The sequence below is a fragment of the Diceros bicornis genome, chromosome 1 (genome assembly GCF_020826845.1).
Source record: "Diceros bicornis minor isolate mBicDic1 chromosome 1, mDicBic1.mat.cur, whole genome shotgun sequence".
Classification (NCBI taxonomy): Eukaryota; Metazoa; Chordata; class Mammalia; order Perissodactyla; family Rhinocerotidae; genus Diceros; species Diceros bicornis.
Genome location: NC_080740.1, coordinates 10,399,102 through 10,422,354, shown reverse-complemented (window position 1 = coordinate 10,422,354; position 23,253 = coordinate 10,399,102). Strand labels below are relative to the sequence as shown.

At 38.3% G+C, this 23,253-nt stretch overlaps 1 protein-coding gene across 1 annotated transcript; it reads right to left on the bottom strand.

Annotated features, from left to right (window-relative positions):
- Positions 1–807: 807 nt before the first annotated feature.
- On the bottom strand, positions 808–22,325 carry LOC131395022 (V-type proton ATPase subunit S1-like protein). The gene is made up of 7 exons (XM_058527180.1): positions 22,231–22,325; positions 15,416–15,462; positions 15,099–15,160; positions 13,306–13,541; positions 8,339–8,389; positions 5,660–5,903; positions 808–1,252 (listed from the first exon to the last, which is right to left on the bottom strand). The coding sequence occupies exons 1-7, from the start codon at positions 22,323–22,325 to the stop codon at positions 950–952; spliced, it is 1,038 nt and encodes a 345-aa protein (XP_058383163.1). The 3' UTR covers positions 808–949.
- Positions 22,326–23,253: the final 928 nt, after the last annotated feature.

The window sequence follows — 23,253 nt, the reverse complement described above, 5'->3', positions numbered from 1 at the left end:
AGATCTCCTTAACACAGAAGACATATTAGAGAAGCTTTGGTGAGGATGCACAGTGAGCCAATCTTCCAAGAATTGAAAAGGATTATGGGGAAATCTATATGCAAGAAAGTGGTGGTAGGATCAGTTGTGGCTCCAGAATTTCTATAGAGAAGAGTTTGGGGGACACTATCTCGTTGGAAGGGGGATTAGGGGATTTGCCTTGAAGCTGTGTTTGCACAGAAAGCAGACTATTCTTACTTAGCTCAGCTGTCTATTTCAAGTGGTACCTAGTAAGCTAATAGAGTTCTAAATCAGACAAATGAGACAAACTTGGGCACCACAACCAGATGGGAAAGGTAAGATACTGCCAAGACTATTACCCCAACTTCACAGATTGAACCGGGCTGCCTCTGAATAGCAAAGTAACCAATAAGAAAGCCCTTAAGTAGAGGGTTCCATCACATCAACAGGAGTCTTCTAAACAGTTCTGTGAAAGAGAAAAAAAGACTATTTTTTAAAACAAAATTTGGACATAATTTCTGAAAAATGCAAACTATGTTCCAAAATATTTTAAATTCTAAACTTCCAGTTAACCTGGGATTTATTATTTCTATACTTATCACAACCAAACTGGCACAAGCAAGGAAGACCAACTGTGTTTTCCCTTCTCTATATTGCATTCTTCTTTTTTTTTTGTCTCCTTAACTTGAAACATCCCTTTGCTTTCAAGGTAGCTTTGGGGCAACAATCATATTTATCTCTGTGGGATTCCTGAGATACCTTTTTTATTGCCCCAAGTCTATCTAAATAGGCCAGTAGATGCTTCAAAAGTGATTTATTATGTATTTTCCTTTTCTTTTTTTTAATCAAGCCATTTGGTGAAAACCTTATATCACAAGTCAAACATCAGAGAACAGAAACAAGTCCTTTCAAAGCCCATTGTGGACTTGAGCGAGACGTGCCTGTGCTGTTAAACATAAATTTTGCAGATCCGTTGGCTTCTCAGTTCATAGCATTCAACTCCCTGGCTCTTCAGCAACTCCTTCTCTTCTGCTGCATCTCGGGCTTTCAGCTGGGGGAAGTGGGCCGGAGAGGCGATGAAACTGTAGTGCCGGTCCAGATAGCGCAGGTAGATGAGCATGTGCAGGGCGTAGGCCAGCACCAGCAGCAGGATCAGGGACATCGCCAGGCCGATCAGAACAGCTGGTGAGAAGGAAGAGGCGCAGTCTCGGGCCTTTGCAAATTGTCCTCCCTTGATGGTAAAGCCTTGGATCTGTCAGGAGAAAGAGAAGAGCTTAAGGGACATATTCTTTCTCTCCTAAGATCTACTTCCCAGCTGGGCTGGGGGTTCTGGACCCCTAATCAGCCACATTTAAGATACTGCGGCCATATTTTCTGAATAATTTAAAGACATAATCTAACAAATGTGAGTGTGCTATGCAGACAGTGAAACAATTTTAAACCAAGACTGACCCAGAAACTCTGAGATGTATGGTTGTCATAATTAAAAGGCTCATGAAATTCAAGGCTCTGAAATAAAACCTCTTTTAATCTGATCCTTAGGAATATTCCATTCATCTAAAACCACAACAGTTGTGGTATCTCTAAAATTCAAAGCACACTCAAAATTTTATAAGTGTTAGTATAAACTTCACAAAGAATTTTAAGTCTCAGTTCCTCTGCCTTTGATTCTGTTGACAGGAATTACACAGAAAGAGTCTTTTAAGGGAAGATATCATGATTCCTAATGAGGTAAAACATAGACAATAATAAAAGCTAACACTTACTGAAGGTTTTTTATGTACCAGACACAGCCTTAACTCATTTAATACTCACAAGAGCCTGTGAATAAGTTACTATTTTATCCCTATTTTATGGATGAGACACAGAAAAGTTAAGTAACTTGCCTAGAGTCACACAGCACTCAGTGCAGTGAAGCTATTATTGAACCCAGGCAGCCTGGCTTCAGAACACTTCTCGGTTCACTGCTCCGTAACTCCTGGTGTGCTCTGTCCCTTCTTCCTTCCGTCCCTACCTCTCCCTCTTTAGCGGTCATAACCTACAGACTTGGTACTCTTTTTGGAAGAGCTGCATAGCAGCCCCTCCTTGCTCCCGCCCAGAGATAGAAAGGAAAGCTTTCTCATATGTGCAATGAAGTGTTTAACTACTTGGAACTAGGAGAGGTTCAAATCCACAACTGACCTCGATATCTAGATACTGTCACAATGAAAGAAACAGGGCTACAGAGTAACTGTGCTAAACAAGAGCAACCATTTGTGGAAGGCAGCCCTGACATCTAGCTGGCTTTTAGAATATAACCCTACACAGCATCACCTCATGCAGTCAACTAACTGGTTTTAAAAGGGCACATCAGAAAATTGAATTATCCATGAGTGCTTTACTGAGAATTCACTGTTATGACTTAAGTAGGCACTTTAGCATTTTTCTATGCTAAAATTATTGTAGCCTCCCATCATGCCACAGACCTTACGGGCCTCGTTCACTCAATTGTCTGTGCTCTAGACTGAATCCAAAACAGCTTCTGAAGAAAACTCTTGGCCTGGCTTCTGGGATCCCTGGCCTGCCCGCTCTATGAAGAGGCAAAGTGGCCTTCTCTTCAGACTAGTGCCTGAAGAGTCAAGTTCCTCAATGACAAAAGATGGCCTCATTTGATGCTGCAACTCCAGCCAAAGAGAATGTCCTCACATTGACTGCCACTTAATTCTTAACAGGACTTGGCTGAGACCAGTATCTGTGGAGAATGCCTGAAGGACGTGTTGTCCATCCATGTTCTGGACTAGAGGTTGCAAACACTATATCTAGCCCACAGGTGAGCTCTGCTTGGCCCAGAGTTCTGAACGTCCTGAAAATTTCCCATCAGAATCTGGATTTCTAGCTTCTCCTAAAAAGTCAGGAGATCCAGCAACACTGCATTCCTACAAAGCAAAAACTAGCTGAACTTAAATAAAATATGCCCCTTGTGATGCCGGCTACGCTTTGCCGTGGTCCCCAGTGGGCCCTCCTGAGGCACTGGCATCTGAATTTTTCCCCAAGGCATCGGGGTTTGCCATGTTCGTGCCACCACTCTGTACTCCTAGAATAAGCCAGACCAGCAAAGCTGGATATGTGGAATGCAGCCTATTGTACACACACCTTAACCAGCATCTCCACCACCACCTCTCGCCTGGACTGAGCCTGCGCTCTGCCATCTGTCTACATGAACAAGACCCACCTCCAACACCCAATGCTGTATTCACTACAGAGCTGCTACTGAGGATGCTGGCATGTGTCGCACAACACCAGGGATGGACGTGCTCCTCACAGGCACATTTCCAATAGTCTTATGAACCCTGGGGACATGTAACTGGGTGACTCTTTCTCATGCTGACTGCTCCAAAGCTTCAGAGCCAAATTACAATGCCGCTTCCAGCCAAGGCAGACAGATGGTCTTGCAGTTTTGTGTACAGCAGTTCTAATTGATCTTTTCTTCCTGTGTTTTTCTTAACCCTCATGTCTTTGCCCATTTTTTTTGTTTTACATTTTTTATTATAAAATATATACAACATAAAATCTACCATCTTAACCATTTTTAGGTGTATAGTTCCGCAGCATTAAGTACACTCAGATTGTCGTGCAACCATCACCACCATCCATCTCCAGAACTCTCCATCTTGCAAAACTGAAACTCTGTACCCATTAAACACTAGTTCCTCACTCCCCTCTTGCTCCAGCCCCTGGCAACCACGATTCTACTTTCTGTCTCCATATTTGACTACTCTAGATACCTCATATAAGTGGAATCATACAAATATTTGTCCTTTTGTGTCTGGCTTATTTCACTTAGCGTAATACCCTCAAGGTTCATTCATGTTGTTGCATGTATTTGAATTTTCTTCCTCTCCAAAGCTGAATAATATTCCATTGTATGTATACACTAGATTTTGTTTTTCATCATTCATCAATGGACATTTGGGCTGTTTCCACTTTTTGGCTATTGTGAATAATGCTGTTACGAACATGGCTGTACAAATATCTGTTCAAGTTCCTGCTTTTAATTCTTTTAGGTATATACCCTAAAGTGAAACTGCTGAATCACACAGTAATTCTCTGCCTATTCTTTGGGGAACTGCCATACTGTTTTCCACAGCAGCTGCCCCATTTTACATTCCCGCCAGCAATGTACAAGCGTTCTAATTTCTCCACATCCTTGCCAACACTTATTTTCTGTTTGCATTGTTTTTTTTGACTAACAGCGATCTAATGGGTGTGAAGTGGTCTGCCCATTTTTCAAAGTTATTTTTCTTGTAGTATTTCTATAAGTCCCCTTAAGTCATGTGTGGAACAGGTGGAGGCATAAATCAGTCAATTCCTCTGTTCTAATTAGGCAAGATTATGTACGAATTATTCCTTGTTTTCACTATTACCTTCTTATTGTCTTTCTGCCTGCTTCTCTTTTGAAAGAGCAAGAGAGAGAAATTACAAATATATATATAGACATAGATAGATAAAGTCTTTGGAACCAGACAGTCCAGAATTCAGATTCTGCCTCTACCATTTACCAGTTATATCATTTTGAAAAATTATGTAAATATCAGAGCTTCAGTCACCTCATTTGTCACACAGGGATACTAACAGCTATCTTGCAGCATTATAATAAGCTTTGAAGACAAAGCATATACAATAACTACAACAGCGCCAACACACAGAGGGGACTCGTAAGTAGTTGCTATTGCTAACCCATGCCTGACACAGTCCTGAGTGTTGCCACATATATTAGGCCATGAATTATCTACATCCATGAAGATAGGTCAGAACTTGAGAAGGTGAAGCAACTTGCTCAGGCGTAATTTGAGAAGTAATTTGAAACCAGGTCTTTTGGACTCCAAAATGCTAGCTCCTTCCCGACCCCAAACTGCCTCTCATCAACACCACCACACCTCTCCAGGCTGGGGGAGGGAGAGTTAAACATGTATATATATGAATTTTTGTTTAAATATGGAAACGATTTGTAAAGGGACATGTAAAACCCTGCCCACTTCAGTGAGTTGGAAGAACAAGTTAAGCTTCTTTCACAGGTAAACAGGACAGAGCAACATGACCGACGCCTCTCAGCCAGAGACTCGGGCGGTGAGAAGGAAGCTCTTGCGCTCCCATGTCTTTCCCCAAATACTTTCAAGAGGATCTCTGGGATATTCTTGACTCCCTGCTGACAGTTCCTCTCCTATGCTACCTGCCAAAGCTGTCACTCACACTGCAGATGTACTTCTTATCTGCCCTGATAGGATCACTGCTCCACTCCCTGAAGGAAATACAATAATTGTCCGACAATTCCTCTCCCCAGAAGGGCCTCTCACTCCAGGAAGTGTCAGTCACTGGGCTTCACGCCACAGCTTCCCCCTGGCTTAGACTGCTGGCATGCCTCACCGATAGTTATTAGCGACTGCTTACACCTGAATGTGAAAGCAAGGCAGGGTGGGTGTGGAGTGCAGAGAGAGAAAATACTCTATCCGAGTCCATTTCATACCTGAGAAGACAAACAATACCGATATTATTTTAAAGGTATCCACTCCTCTCTTTTCTTTCAACACCTATGTTTCAGTTTCAGGTATTTTCATCCAAACACTGAGTTCCTTTGACACCAAATACACAGGTGCATCGAACATACGTTTTAGTTTATTACCTGGAAATCAACAAACGTGACCTCCCACAGGCTCGACCTATCACCCGTGTCGCTGGGCACCAAGAGGGCATCGTAGCGCTGCTGCAGGCTGCTGACGTGCTGGCAGTGGTAGGAAGAGCTTGACGGAGCATAGATGCCAGTCGCATTGAAAGTCGCTTGGATGGAATTATTGAAAATAATCTCAACTCGGTGCAAACTAAACCAGCTCTGGATGGACAACTTGTTGTAATTGGTAAGGGTGAATCTGAAAATGATTATAAGATGGTATGACCCCCAGAGCACTTTTACATTTGCTGACACGGGACATCATCTGCGGACAGTACAATCACGCCCTCTGTTGTCAGGTAGTGGAACGGGCGCTAGGGAGGCTTTTGCTTTTCCGGTTCTGAACAAGAGCCTCCTGATGGGTGGGAACGAAAGCAAATGACAGGGCAGCCCCCAAAAGCAAGCAATACAAATTCCTACAAAAGGAAAAACACAAAAAGCTTGGCTTTTTTCTTTTTTAGAATCAACGCTTGATTTTATTATTGCAAAAAAATTGAGAAAAACTTGAATGGACATCAATATAGAATTAGCTAAATAAATAATGGTCAAAAATAATAGTAATAGCTCTTACTATGTGTGAAGCACCCTTCTATGTTCTTTACGTGTATTTTATTTAATCTCCACCACAACACCATGAGGTAGATAACATTATCATCCTCATCTCACAGGCAAGGAATCTAAGACACAGAAGTGTTAAATAAATAATTTGTGCGAGTTCACTTAGAGAGTAAGTTATCAGAGCCAGGCTTCAAACCCAGTCTGAGACCAGAGCCCTTATTCTTAGCCATTCTGGAACGGAACATTCTCCAGCCATAAAAATGTAATAATATACACAAGCTATGATCATTTTTTTCACTAAAAAATATATGTGTGACTGCATAGAAAAAAATTCTGGAAGGATAGAGATCAAAATGTTAATTAGTGATTACAAATGGTGGTTGGATTATGAATGATTTTCATTTTTTTCTTTTTATAGCTCAATATTTTCTGATTTTTCTGTTTCCAATGGATATGTATTACCTTGTCTTAGTTTGGGGTCCTACAGAAGCAGACCCTGAAACAAGGATGTGAATACAAAAAGTATTTTTGGAAGGTGATCCCAAATTTATTTGGGAATTTAGTCATTCAAAATATGTACAATAGAGAGAAGAGAAATGACAGAGGAATCGAAGGCAGCTAAAAACGACATATTATTAAACACGTTTCCACTGTGGGAAGTGGCGCTTAAGGCCCATGGGGAACCCTGGGAGCCAGAGTAGAATGCATGCCTCCGAGTTATCTCACCTGAGGCTGAGGGAGCTGGGGTACTTATACACTTCCTTCACTCACTGGTTGAGGGCTGCTGGGGTAAGGATGGGAGGCAGTGGGCCCCTTCGGCCAGAGGAAACTTTAGGCAGAGAAAGGCTAGCAGTTGAAAGTTGAGCTGGTGGACTACAGCACCCTCAAGTGGAAATGCCCAAGGTGATATATAAAGGTATGTGTCTGCCACATACCTTTATCTCAGAAAAAATAATCATCATAGAGCTATGTTCCTTTTGGGAAAAAAAGTGCTATTTGAATCAAAAATATTCTCCATTCCTATATCAAACATGTAGGTATATGTGTTTGGTCACCTTGTGGGTTTCTATTTTCCTTTTAAACTTTCTCCAAAAGGTGATGGCATGTATTTCCTAAATTATGACCAGTGAAACACTAGTGTCCCACGATACACAGGCAAGTGTTCTGAGGAGAGAGCTTTCCAAGGCGAAACATAGGAAACACTGGGTTAATCAAAGCTACCAGGTACAACACTTTCCTTAAGAGCACGCCTTCACAGAAACCTTCATATACAAAATTTACACAGTGCATCTCCAAGAGCAGCACATGGTGTGCAGTCTCTCTCAAGCACGTTTGACCACAGAACACCTTTTCTGAGGAATTTTGTCAATATTTCCATAGAGCAGAAGTATTTCATAGAACACAGCTTGGGAAAGACTGCCTAGCACATCCTGCTGGTTTTTCAAGTAATGTTAAAGACACAGCTGCTATCTCCACTAAAAGGCTGGTCCTATAGGAACATTATATTTTGATAAGAAAAAGAAATTTAATGCCTTCAAATTGCTGTGCCCCACCCATCCCCAGAGCAGTTCCTAACTGCTCAGATAAACCACTGTTGGCAGATGCATCCTTCCACACATAAAGACAGAAAAATGTGGGCCTGTCTTGATTGTCTGCTGGCGAATTCAGCTTAACAGAGAATTTTTCATTATCATTAAATGATAAGTGTGAGTCATTGTAAGGAGCTAAATAGAAAATAACCCAAACCAGAGCCTCAGCCCTTGGAGCTTTAAATATATTTTACTCTTTGCTCAGAGGAAAAGGGTGTCACGTTCTCACATTCATGTGTTCACGTGTTCTCAAAGTCCCTAACTGCGGAAACTATGGACACTTTGGTAGAAACTAAAGAAAGCATTACTCTAGGATCCCATCATATAACACCACTGACTTTTCAGTGTAATGGGTAGAGGTGACATTTCACATGTCAGAGCTTAGCACACAGCAGGCCCTTCATACTAACATGTTGAATAAATAAATTATATGGAGCTAATCTGAGGTACTGAACCTAAGATACTCCAAAGTGGTATCCATACCTACCTTATAGCAAGACCTCTGGGATTTTCAGCATCACCAAACTTTAGAGACAACCTAAAAAACCCGAAACAACACAGTCCATCAAAATAAGAAGAATCTTTACTTCACACTATACTGAGAAATTACATCAAAATGGATCAAAGAACTAAATGTAACAATTAAAACTATAAACTCATAGAAGAAACACAGAAGAACATTTATGCAATCTTGGGACAGGTAATGGTTTCTTGAAAAAATACAAAAGTATGAACTATAAAAGAAAAAATTGATAAATTGGACTTTATTAAATTCAAAAACTTTTGCTCTTCAAAAGACACTACTAAGAAAACAAAAAAGACAAGCCACAGAATGGAAGAAAATATTCACAACACATATACACAAAGAACTTGTATCTGGACTATAATAAATAACACTAACAACTCAATAATAAGAAGACAATTCAACTTAAAAATGGTCAAAAGACAGGCACTTCACAAAGGAAGATATACAAATATCCAATAAGTACATGAAAAGATGCGTACATCATTAGTCATCAGAAAAATATAAAATAAAACCACAATAAGATACCATGGTATGGTAATCAGAATGGCTAAAACTTTTTTTTAAAAATCTACTCTTAAGCTTTTAATATCTATATTTATTCACATTTTTCTGAAAGTTAACATGAGATTTCCTAGAGCTGAGACAGATTATTACTAACTCATAGCAATAAGCACACTGGTTCCCCTTTTAACCCAATTCTTCCTCCTGGGCAGCGTGATGAGAGCCAGATGCCAGACTGCACGTACTGGGATTTGTAATACAGGAGAAGAACACCAAAATTATAAACCTGGGAGTTTACGTAGGAGAGAGACAGTGGCCCCCTTCACTTCCTGAGAGAGGGAGAGAAACATTTGCCTCCTTAGTGTCAAAAATTTTCCTTGGGAAGAAAAAGTGAAGGATCCTGGGTTCTTAGCACAGAATGTACCTCAAATGAGTTTTATTAGCCTTTGGATGGGAGCAAACAGCTCACCATAAAGGAGACAAACGGCTGCATGTCTAACCCATGTATGTAAATAAATGTCTCCAAGGGGAAGATAAGAAGCCTCTCTGGGTTGCCAAGCCAAGTCTCCATGGTCGAGTTTCATTACTCGCTGACACGTAAACACATTCCTCTGAGGAGGTAAATCTCTTACCAACTCCAAGACTTATCTTTTAACCCAGGTTCCAGTAAAATTTGTTCAAAAATTACTAACCACAAAGAAACATAAAAATATTTTCTCTACAGTCCCACACTGACCATACCAAGTGTCGGTGAGAATGTGAAGCCACTGGAACTCTCATACAATGCTGCTTGGAAAGGTAAATGGTACAACCACTTTAAAACACAGTTTGGTAGTTTCTTAAAAAGCTAAACATATGCCTACCATATGATCCAGCCATTCCACTCCTAGGTATTTACCTAAGAGAAATGAAAATAAATGCTCCTACAAAAAGTTGTATATGAATGTTTATAGCAGCTTTATTTAGAAAGTTATCTAAAAACTGGAGGAAAAAAACAAATTTCCATCAAGAAGTGGAGGGATAAATAAGTTGTGGTATATCCATACAATGGAGTACTTACTACTCAGCAATGGAAAGGAACACATCTTTGATACAAGCAACAAGAAGTATATCAAAATCCTTATACTAACTGAAAGAAGCCAGACTGACAAAGAGTGTACGCTATACAATTATATTTATATAAAATTCTAGAAAATGCCAACTAATCTATTAATGATAGAAAGCATACCAGTGGTTACCTAGAGAGGTGGGAGTGGCAGGATGGATGTTACAAAGGGGCAAAGGAAACTTTTGTGAGTGATGTAAACGTTTGCTATCTTGATTGTGGTGATGGTTTCACGGGTAGACACATATGTCAAAACTGATCAAATTGTCTACTTTAAAGATATGCAGTTTAGTATATTTCACTTATATTTCAATTAGATTTAAAACCAGGAATGGTAAAAAGCTAAGTAAATAACTGAAATGGGAAAATGTGAGAAATTTAAACACACAAAGTATGACATTGCTATGTGACATTATAATGTCTAGAAGTTATAACACCTCAATATACATTATAAAACCAAAAAAGCAAAAGTAGGTAAGTTATAAAATGCCCAATGACAAGCTTGAGAAAAAAATCACACAAATATAATCTCAGTAATTTGGTCCCACTTATCAAGAAATAGAAATGTCAGTGATTGAACTGAAGTTTATCTTCATACTATTCACAGGGAAAAGGGAAAGGGTATTTACAAAACAAACCATAAAATAAGATTGCTAAGAGAAATATCTTTATTTCGTAACATCATAAGTTTAGACACCTTAGAAGCACTCATTTACCAACACTTTGTAAGCTAATTTACACAGTAAGGTAAGTCTTCAAGAGGACCTTTCTTCAACAATATTCTGACAGTTTGTTACAAATTACTGAAAATACTTTAAAGAAATAAAATGCATTTCTTAAATAGTACTTTAGAAATTTGACTGGTCACTTATTCTAACAGAATTTCTCTAGTTCTTCCAAGGAATCAGAACAGCTTAGTTACCCATAAACTAGCTCTACAGCTAACGAACTAAACCTCAGAGTGAAGCCATGCTGAGCCCACCCTAGTCTCTGTCCCCCTCCTGATGGAGCACCTCAGTGGCCTCCACACTGCTGACCTTCCGAGAGCTGTCTCCAGCAGTCTTGGTTTCAGTGAAAGCTTGTTAACATGCTCTGCTGCTGAGTAAAGAAGAGGAGGCCTGATTTCAAGAAAGCAAATTCAACGAGCCCTCAGGGAGCATCTTTTAAGTGCCAGACAGTGCACCATAACCTGGGAACACAAAGGAGAAATACAGCCTCACGAGTCACTCAGAAAGGAGCTTCTTTCACTCTTCCAAGCGCCCTACCCTCCCATACTTAAGAAGGATTCCGAATTCTTCAGACTATAATTGCCTAAATTCAAAAGACACACAGATGCTGGGATTATGCTCTCTTTGTAGGGCTTTCACTATGTAAAAAGACTTCTGTAGCAAATCTGTCTGCCAACAACTTGCCCTTCCCTGAACATTTTGTTTCCAAGTGCTAAAACATGGTCATCTTTTACAAATCTGTGCTTTTGACCCTACATGGTTATGTCTTTGCTTGGGTTTATTCTTGCAGCAACTCCCCTTCTGGTTCTTGAGAACACAGGATTTCCTCGCCAGCACAGCAAAGGCAGCTCACTAATCTGTACGATTCTCAGGAATCAGGGACACTAAATCTCAGCAGCTGGTCCTTGAGCCCCCCACGCCCTGGGAAGTCTCCCACTGTTCCCCTTGGGTGGCCTCTCCAGGATGCCTTTACACTCGCCTGAGCAAGACGCCAGGTGGATGCTGCACACTCAGGACTCGGCCCGAGTGGAATTCCAGGGTGGTGACCAGAAAGAAACAGTCAGGCCCTGCCCAATCATTCATGTGTCACTGTGCGGTAAGCATTCAAGACCTGTTAGTTACAATTAATAGATGCTACCATCTCCATCTCACAGATGATGATCCGAAGGTGGTTCCTGGTTGTCAAGTCACAGAGCTCACTAGCAGAACTGGGCCTAGCGGCCAAGTTTTCCTTCTTTCTGTCTCTGGGTTCTCAGTGACCGTTAAGGTTTCTAAAGCCCAGCAAAAAGCTGTAGTGCCCTGATCCGCCCCACAAATACCCTGGGGTCAGGACAAATGGAATCAAGGAGGGCCAGTCAGCCACGGACAGGCAAGATGACCCCCAGGCAATCAGCCTCTCTCCGCACAGCTGACCACAAACAAAGAGCCCTGTAGGGAATTAATTAGGGCCTGAGGAAAAAGTCCTGAGCTCTCGAGAGTGCTGGAGTCTCTTTGGTAGTCATGCTGTAACAGAATACACAGATCTGGGAGGACTCTGGATGCTTATGCTTACAATTCCCTAACAAGAGATGGTCTTTCTGAATAGCAAGATACTTACTAAGACTTGTAATATAACTTGTAAGTGTATAATATAATCCATGTTTACTCATCAAGAATTTTTAAATGATAAGTAAAGTTCAGGAATAAAAAAGTGTTTCCAGCCAAAGTATATAAAATACAAAAAGGATACACACACATACACACACACACACACACATTAGGTTATGGTTCATACAAATCAATCTGCCCATCTAAACCAGGCCAGAACAAATGCAGAGAATCTTCCAAAAGCCTCCATTATACCAGCAAATGTTGAAAGCAAGGAGGTTTATAGAAAGCAAGTGGGACATGCCAGACTTCCTCCTCCCGGATCAAAACAAATACAAGCAAAAAACTGCTGCTTGGATGACTGAAAAGCAGAGAAACGCATTGGAAGTTGACTTCTTCTTTGAAAGGGATACTTGTTTAATCTGCTTATCTCAAATCAAAAGTAATTATTCTAAACATTATGAAATGTCCTAAAGAATTCTCTGAAATTTGCCCATTACAAAGGTTCCCATGCACATTTACAAACAGGCGACTTCCACAACTTCAGAACACTCCCTACAACCAAACATCTGCGCCGACTAGAGTCCGCCTTCTCTGTTTCACCCACGAGAATATGTATGACTCTGCTCTGTGATACGTAACTTCCTCCCCGGTGGGACAAAAGTAGTTTACACCTCACATTTGGAGTTGATACTAAGCCTGGAATCCTTTTCTCTTGTCCAGGGTGAGTTTGGGAACCTTCATTTTCAGAACCCTGATCTTCCACAAGGTATTGTAACAATCAGCTAAAGCGTTCAGAAGAAAATTGCTGGGAAAAAAATTAAAAATTTTCAAAAATTAATCAACTGGTTCCTCCATTTTAGACGTTAAACATTTCCTCAAAGATGTGTGCCAGAGTCATGTACAAAACAGCCTACTTATTTTTTCCGAAATCTCAGAAAACTGGATGCCCAGTTAATAGACTACAATCTCCCTCAGGGCTTCCTCCCTCAAAGCGGTCAACTTACGTGGCACTTTCCTGACTGCAGTTTGAGTTGCCAGCATCCACTGTTGCCTTCTGGCCAAAAGCTTCACCTGTAAGGTCCAGCCAGGTCTGATTCTTAAATTTAATTGTTATTCTTTTGGCCCAGAAGAGAATGCAGGGAATTCCATCCATGGAGACATTAACTGGACTATGATGGCTGAACGCATTCCAAGGTTCTTTCTCCAAATGGCCTTGTCTGCTCAGATTGTAGCTGAGAGCCTAATTAACCAAATAAACGAAATTTAAGACATGAATTTGCTTCCATGGTACAAAGGGCTTCTTGGAAGTAAAAGGTTAGTTCACAACCTGCTGAAACTCTGATCTCTCTAGCTCCAGGGTCCACGCTACTGTGGGGCAAAGGAGATGGGTAGACTAGATCATAAAAAGCCTAAAATGATAGGTATACCTGAAAAGTACATGAACCCAGTTCCACAAAGCACCAAAAATGGAAAGAATCAAATTGTAAAAAACAAACAAACGAAATAAACTTTGCAAATAATAATATTAGCAATATAGACTTTAAATCAGCATGCTGGGGGAGGAAGAGGGGATGAACAGGAGAAGCACAGCAGATTTTTGGGGCCATGAAACTGTTATTCTGTATAACACTCTAACAGTGGATAGAGATCATTATACATTTGTTAAAACCCATAAAATGTAAAACACAAAGAGTGAATCCTAATGTCAACTATGGACTTCAGCTAATAATAATGTATCAATATTGGCTCATCAATTTTAACAAATGTACCACACTAACACGTGATGTTAAAATATAGGAGAAATTGGAGGGGGGAGTGATAGCGGGGATATGTGGGAACCTTCCATACTTTTAGTTCAATTTTTTCTGTAAACCTAAACCTACTCAAAAAAAAAAAAGTCTATTATTAAAAAAAAAAATTCACCATGCCATGAAACTAATGGCAGTAATCTCTTCAGAAAATAATATCATAAGAACCCAAATAATGCAGGACTTTAAATAAAGAAATTAACATGTTAAAAAAAGCAAGAGGTTTCTAGAAATCAAGCATAATTCTCCAGACCATCAATATCGAATAGAATATTCTGCAATATTGGATATGTTCTATATCTGCAGTTTTCAGTGCAGTAGCCACTGGCACATGTGGCTATTATTATGCACTGGAAATGCGGCCAGTGCAACTAGGGAGTTTAACATTTACTTTTACTTAATATTATTTCATCTGAATTTAAATTTAGATAGCCACATGTGGCTAGTGGCTAAAAGTCTTGGATAGTGCAGCTCAGGATCATTAAATATACATAAACTAGCAAAGTATTCTAACATGGTTCTACATCTTATGAAACCTTTGCAGTTTCCAGGAAGCCCAAGACAATGCACTTCAGCACCTGACTCTGCTGATCACAAAGACAGGTTTATATCTGAAAGAAGATCCACTTATCTAGATTAACTATTCCATACCAATTACTCCAGTGTAAGTACAGATAAAAGAGAAATTAAACAGGCAGCAGCAATCCAAGCTTACCAGTAACCAAAGATAAACTGTTACTATAGTGATTCTGTCTGGAAAGCAGCAAAAGTGAAACTGAATATTGTAATGAAAATATATGACAGCAAGCGAAACTTTAGTTTTTTCTCAACTATGAGATTACCATAATACATTTCCCCATCCAAGGTTCAAGCAAGAATGTTAGTTATTAATAGAATTATTATTTATATTTTCACAGTGGCTCTGACCTGACTGAAATGTATTTAAATTTTTTTTAAAGATACAATCTACTTTCCTAACATATCCATACCTGTGTCATTGGTATTGTTGTGAAATTCTGGATTGTTTTCATATCTCCATTATTCTGTTGATCTGTCAAATAAATGATATGAGTACAAAGGCTAAATGTCATTGATTTATTAATGTAATTGAGTGACAGTTATATGCTAAGCACTGTGAAATATACCCGGCTTGAGCCTCTTTTGACTCATAATTTAGAATACACTAGTGTAAGAGATCTTCACATGAGAGACTCCAGCTCAAGCATCAGTGTTCAGCGAAGCCCACCACAGACTAAACCCTTCCTCAAACCCCACAAGGAACCATAAGGGCAATTACAGGTCTTACCACTGTTTACAACCGTCTCTTTATTTGACGATGTTCGAGAGCTGAAACTAGAAAAAACAAAAATAAAAAGATGCTGAACATCTATTTCAGATTTCATATGAAGTGTTAAGGAGGACATATTTTGGTTTATTACATCTCAGAGTAGAGGACCTTAGCGTGTCAAAACTGTCCACTTTTTAATAGTAAATTTCTGACTTAAAAAGTAATATATGTTCTCCAAAGAAAATAAGAAAAATGCAGAAAAATTTAAAGAAGAAAAAATTTTTAAATATTTACCCTAATCCTTATTGATTGAATAATATTATTGAGAGCCTAGTATGAGTCAAGCAGTATGCTAGACACTGAATTTTAACCAAAAATAAATAATAACCAAATAAACAAATAATAAAACATAAATATTTTACAGTGAAATTTTATACTACATTGTACTGTTAACATATTAAAGTAAAAATATTCCACCCTTTTTACTAAAAGACAGACTCATTTGCCAAAAAGGTATTTCTGAAAATTATGAGGATATAAATTATATAATTATATATCCTTGCAGCGTTTCACTCTACATACACACACACACCCCCACACACACATATAATTTACTTCTTTTTTTTTTTTTTGTGAGGAGGACCAGCCCTGAGCTAACATCCAATGCCAATCCTCCTCTTTTTTGCTGAGGAAGACTGGCCCTGGGCTAACATCCGTGCCCATCTTCCTCTACTTTATATGGGACGCCGCCACAGCATGGCCTGACAAGCGGTGCGTTGGTGCGCGCCCGGGATCCGAACAAGCGAACCCCGGGCCGCCGCAGTGGAGCGCGCCCACTTAACCGCTTGTGCCACCGGGCCGGCCCCTAATTTACTTTTTATAAAATTTAAAAACAGATTTTTGTAAACATTCTGTTTTTGAGCCTGCGATTTTTTTTCACTTAAAAATATATCATAAATATTTTTCCATGTTATTACATATTTTTCTGACATAATTTTGAATTCCATATGGTATTACATCATACAAATATATCAATTTATTTAACCAAATTCCTATTATGTATTTAAGTTGTTTCAATTAATAAACAATACTACATTGAACATTATTGTGGATTGTTTGTTCATACCCCTGAGAAGTTCCTTAACATAAATTCCTAGAAGTGAAATTGTTAAGTTAGAAAATAGACACATCTTTTTATGATGAAATATTGCAAACATACACAAATATAAACAGAAAAATATAAGCCTCCCCACCATGTACCTGTACCCATCACCCAGCTTTAGTAATTGTAAAGTCATAACCAATCTTGTTTCACCTATAAGCCTACTCACTTCCCCTCTCTAGTATTATTTTGAAGAAAATATCAGAATTATATCATTTAAGTATGTGTTTCTAAAAGACAAGGATTTTTAAAAATAACAGCCCAATTACATCTAGAAAATATTAATAATTCTTTCACATTAAATGTCATGTCAGTGTTTAAATCTCCAATTGTCATAAAAATTTTTAGTTGATTGCATATTTTAAATTTTTCATAAGTTGTACCTGTAGTATATGAGAACGTACTCTACACTTAAAGAGATTCCTATCCAACACCTGTAGGTATAACTATCATACAAACTCTAAACATTTTCACAATTAGAGAAATATATAAATTACATATCATCATCTATATGCAAAACATAATTTTAGCTAAAGTGTTACTAAGTCTACATCATGGTAAAGTGGTTTAAAATTAATTATATGGAGCCAATTACAAATTAAATGCACCATTCTCTTTGTAATACAATTTCTATTATCTAATGAGAATTTCTGAAGATGACAAATTGGTGACTGTGATGTCTACTAGTTGTTATTAATAAATTCATGCATGTATGCAATTATTCATTCATTTTTATCAACTTTATTGAAGCATAATTTAAGTACAATAAACTGCATCCATTCAATGTGTAAATTTGAGGAGTTTTGGCATATGGATATACCCATGACACCACCACCACAATGAACATACAGAACATTTACATCCTACAAGAGTTTTCCCATGTACTTTTGCAGTGGAGGGGATATTCCCTCCACCCCCAGCCACAGGCAACTACAAATTTGCCTTCTGTCACTTTAGATTAGCCTGCATTTTATAGAATTACATGTAAATAGAATGACATAACATATATTCTTTAGTGTTTGGCTTCTTTCAGTCTTGACACAATGACAGAAATTCATTGCTGTTGTTACATGCATCAATATTTCATTCCTTTTTTATTACTGAGAAATATTTCATTGTATGGATATACCACATTTGTTGGTCTATGCACCTATTGCTGGACATTTAGGGTGTTTCTAGTTTGGGGCTACTACAAATAAAGATAAAAGAACATTCATGTACAGGGGTTTATGTAGAATATGTTTTTATTTCTCTTGAATACATACCCAAAAGTAGAATGGCTAAGTCATATATTAGGAGTTCGTTTAACTTGTTAAGAAACTGCCAATTTCAGTATAGGAGGTTTTCTGCAGCTCCAACTTCTTGCTAACATTTGGTACTGTCGGTCTGTTTAATTTTAGCCATTTTAATGGGTGTGGGTTGCTATCTCATTGTAGTTTAAATTTCCCTTTCCCTGATGACTAACGATATGGAGCATCTTTTCTTATATCTATTGACCATTCATGTATTTTCTTTCGTGTGTGTTTAAATCTTTTGCCAATTTTTTAAATTAAATTAATTTTCCTCTGATTATTGAGTTGCAAGAGTTCTTTGTATGTCCTGAATACAAATCTTGCATCAGATATATGCATTGAAAATATTTTCTCCCGTTACATGTTTTGCTTTTTCATTTTCTTAATTGTGACTTTCAAAAAGGAAAAATTTTAATTTTCATAAAGTCTAATGTATTCAGTTTTTTTTCTTTCATGGTCTATGTTTTTTGTGTCTAAAAGAAATATTTTCCTAACATAAGGTCACAAAGATTTTCTCTTGTGTTTTTATCTAGAAGTTTTAAAGTTTTAGCTTTTATATTTAGGTCTGTGATCCATTTTGAGTTGATATTTGTGAATAAAGTACTTATAACATGTTGGAAACTGAGATAAAGAAAATATCCTATTAGATTCCAGAAACAAAAAACAAGAATCATGCAAGGTTTCAGAAAATGTATCCACCACACCCTTTCACAGCAAGCTAGTGGAGGATGCGCTCCAGCAAAGTAAAGGAGAAAACCAAGCAAGAGGAAAGCACGGGTTCTAATAAATACTGGCTCTAACTCAGAAGAGTGATGAAAAGAAGCCTAAGGATGACTATTGCACATCAGACCTAGAAAGAACCAACCCAGATTGGAGCAAGAGGACAAAAGGGCTCTAAAGCGTGGAGACCTACAGGGAGATTTCTAGGAAAAAGGGGGGATTTGAGAGACTACACTACAAGTTAGACGAGGGGATGTGTGAAAAGAATTAAGGACATGCTGCATATGTTTTAAATTGCAAATGAAAAGGGGCAATTTTTAACTCAAGAGAAAAGGAAAGAGTTGTACAAAGAAAAAAAAAGGGAACAATTACAGTATGCTAACTGACTTGCCCTTGAATGCTGTATACATAGTCACACTGATGCTTGCATTCTGATCTATACTAAATTTCCTGTATAGGAAAGTAGGGTTAGCATGAATCAGTCCTCTGAGCTCAACCACCTCTAGGAGCACGAAGAAATTTAATTTCCTGAGCAGCAAAACGGAGGTTCCAATCAAAGTAATCATGTAAGTACAACAGACATATGCTTTAGCCAAAAGATCTCTATCTACCTAAACTCTAAACTCTGTAGTACAAGTTAATTAGTAACTGAATATATGAAAGAAACACTAATACCCAGACAATACCTCTTGAAGAGCTTCAAGCTTTCTAAAAACATAACTATATACAAACAGATCTTTTAAAATTTTTTAATTTAAACTTTATTCAAAATCATATTTCATAATTAGGGTTAAGTATTCAATTTTAAAATGTCTTAATGAAAAAAAAAGAAAATTATGAGATACATTTTACCCAAATAAGATAAAAATTTATCACGTCATTTAGAAATATGTAGTTAGGAGGGGGAGTTTAATAAATGTTTATTGAATAAAAGCATATGAATGAATGAATGAGCTATCATATCCTTAACACGCTTGGCTTGAGACTTCACTCTACTAATTAAAAATTTTCGTATGTTCACTAATGAAAAGCTTCTAGTAGACAACATAGGCTTATTTTCATTTCAATGGATATGATCATGAATATACAATAATGCTGCTATACTTCTTTTTTAAATAAGCTGTAATTTAGATAGGCCTTGCCCACACCCGTAAGCCTGAACTAATGAGGTTTTCTGGGAAGCCATAATCTCAACCAAAAGCAAAATATATATGCATTTTCTCATCATGGCATAATCTCTAAACTAAAGTAGTCACTAAAGAATTATGTGGTTAAAATTATCTGAGTCAATAAACTTAGAAACAATGGCTTAAAAATATTGAACCTACATTGTCACTAAAATATTCAGACCTTTTTTCAGTAAAAGGGATCTCTGCAATACCTGAAAAGTAATCAAGAGCCTTACACTTGTGGCTGGTGACATATTTTTGATTCACCAGGTTTTCCGTCAGGAGTCTCCCAAGTATGTCAAGCATGAAACTGAAGGTGAAGCAGCTCCCTCATGGTCCTACTCAGGATGAAGAACACATTCCCACCACGGCCTACCAAGTCCTGAGAGACTTCAGCCTGCTAGCTGTGCTCAGCTCACTTCACCTCTTCCCCTTCCTCTCTGCTCCAGCTACAACAGCATTCTTCAGTTCAGGTCCCTGAATCCTTCATGTTCCCTTCCTCCCTCACACAAGTCTTAGCACCTGCTGCTCCCTCCACCTGGAATGTTCTCCATCCTCCCCTCTCCCTACCTCCTAGTTATTTCCTACATATCCTCCAGACCACAGCTTCAAATATCACTTCCCAGGAACACTGTCCCTAACTTCTCAGACTAGTTCAGATCCCTCTATTATATGTGGTCATTGCCTCCTATACTTTTCTTTCACAGCACATTCCAAAGTTGACTTGTGATATCTATCCTTTGACTAATGAGCACCTCCCTCACTAGACTCACAGCTCCGTGAGGGCAAGGACTCTATCTGATTTGCTCACCACTGTAGACCCAGCACCTAGCTCCGTGCCTACCCATTTAAAAGTACCAAGTATTAAAAAAATGTGTTACATGTGTGAATGAACGAACAAACTCTGAAAGGGAAGCAGAAAATGGGAGATCACACAAGACGCTGTCTGAGGGGAAAAGATTTCCTTTTGGTTTCAACATAAACCCAATCTGGGGAAGGAACGTGTAAGAGAAGAGTGGGGACCTCTACCCTCTCTAAGCTCAGGAAACACCTATCAAGCTTAAAATACAATCACCCTCCTAGAGATTTAAGAACCCTGAATTGCCCGATAGAGTTGAAAGATATTTTTTTTTTTTTTTTTTTTTGTGAGGAGATCAGCCCTGAGCTAACATCCGCCAATCCTCCTCTTTTTTTTTTTTTTTTTTTTTTTGCTGAGGAAGACGGCCCTGGGCTAACATCGGTGCCTATCTTCCTCCACTTTATATGGGACGCCGCCACAGCATGGCTTACCAAGCAGTACTTCGGTGCGCGCCCGGGATCCGAACCAGCGAACCCCGGGCCGCCGCAGCGGAGCGCGCGCACTTAACCGCCTGCGCCACCGGGCCGGCCCCCGGATATTTTTTAATTTCAGATCCATGATTTGAAACAACATTCACAAAACAGCAACTGTTGTTTCCTTCCTAATGAATTAATATGCCATATTAGATTCACATGATCATTGATTTATGTGATTTCTAAGGTCCCTTCTGAAGCTAAGATTATATAAACCCATGAACCTTGCTTCAAAAATCAGAATTGGAGTTTTTATCGTTCTTGGTGTACGTTTTACCAGTGTAATATACAAATCAGTAAACTAAGGAGTACAGGTCACTTATTGTTTGAAAGTAAATCTGAAGGAAAGCAGTAAGTGATTTGGAAACAATGAGGGAAAACAAATTAAAAATGCCTATACTTATAGTTTTTATCAGCTGGTGACTAAAGGATTCTTTAGCACAAGTTTTAGCAGATCATCCTGCTTGCTGTGTCCTTTGTGTTCACATTAAATTCCCTGATGCATTTGTGAGATGGCACACAATGAGTAATTGGCAGATATGACATAAATTAAACGCTACTCAGACTCTGATCATTCCTCCTTATAGATAAATCTCTGTATGTTCCCTTACATGGTATGGAAAGAAACCAGAAGGACAAAGGAAATAGAAATAGAAATTTTGCATGTTCTTTTTAAATAGTGTGTACTCCACACAATTACTGTCTCCTACCAGTTAAAATAATTCAACATCTTTTCTTTGGGGGACAGATTTTATATTTCTGAGGTTTTAAATTTTTTCCTTACTCTCTCTCTCACATAATAATGGTAGGAGAAACTGTGAAATTAACATTTACATATAAGCATAAAAGAAACCTGAACACTGATTTGAGGAGTCATTTTCTCATAGATATATACTTTGATACATAATACAAATGTTTCTTGAGTATTTTGAACAAATAACTCTTCCCTCCTATAATAAAGACTATATTTTTATTTCTTATTTATAAACTCTAGTTCAATGATTTTAGTAGCTACTGACTGGTCTAATCTAGTATATCCATTTTTAATTATAAACAAATGTCGCATGCAACAATATAAAGAAATTACAGAACCACATAATTTCATACTTACAGTGAAGTTCACAGATGCACTGCATTAAAAGACATGCAGTTACTCACCTTACATTCTTCCTGGCAAGTATCTGGTCCAAAGTTAGTGAAAATCCCATACATAAAAAAATAAGAGAAAAACTAAACAAGATTTTTCTTCCCATCAAGAAACGAATCAGTTTCTTCAAACCAAGCACATCTGTTAATTCATAAATGCAAACAGAGCAGAGGCAGTACTTTTCACGCCATGTGACTGACAATATATTCAACCAATAAGAGGACAGCTTTCCCAGGATGTATTATGTGTGGGGGAGGTTGGAGGGAGGGGCCTGATACTGCTTAATTTAGAGTATAGAGTGAAACCCTGGGTCTATTCAGGTTGTTTGATTATTTATCTCACTGAAAGATTTTTAGGGAGAAGATTTTTAGAGAAAAATTGGCATTGTTTTGATTCTCTTATATAACTCTAAATATGCATCTCATACCACTTTTCTGGAAGCTACTAAATTCTCAAAATCTATTAAGTATACATTATTACATGCATTTTTCAAGTGAATAAGAGTAAAAATCTCTGGAACTTACCTAATTTTACATGTGTCCTAGTTCAGAGTTTCCTGTTGAATTCATGACTCTCCATTTGCTGAGAGGCATGGAACTTAATAATGGTAAAGAACACCGACCATGAAGTCAGACAGCACTCAAGTGCATTCCCAGTGCCAAATCTTCCTTCTGTCCGATATTAGGCAAGTTGCTTCTCCTCCTGAGCCTCGTTTCCTCATCTGCAGAGCGGGGACAAAAGTACTTAACTCAAAGAATTGTTGTGAAGATTAAATGAGGCCCTGAATTGCCAAATCTATCTTGAGAAAGAACAACAAAGCTGGAGGCAACACACTTCCCAATCTCAAAATACATTACAAAGCTACAGTAATTAAAACAGTACAGTATTGGCATAAAGACAGACATATAGACTAACAGAACAGAATAGAGAACCTAGAAATAAATCTATGCATATACAGTTAACTGATCTTCAACAAGGGAGCCAAGAACACATAATGGGGAAAGGAAAGTCTCTTCAACAAATGGTGCTGGAAA

Coding starts and splice junctions, on each gene's coding strand:
- LOC131395022 (XM_058527180.1), bottom strand. CDS start 22,325: ATGGGAAGAAAAATCTTGTTTAGTTTTTCTCTTATTTTTTTATGTATG. Junction 8,390..13,305: donor TGCAGTCAGGAAAGTGCCAC/GTAAGTTGACCG, acceptor CGGGTTTTTTAG/GTTGTCTCTAAAGTTTGGTG. Junction 5,904..8,338: donor CCCAGAGGTCTTGCTATAAG/GTAGGTATGGAT, acceptor AATCATTTTCAG/ATTCACCCTTACCAATTACA.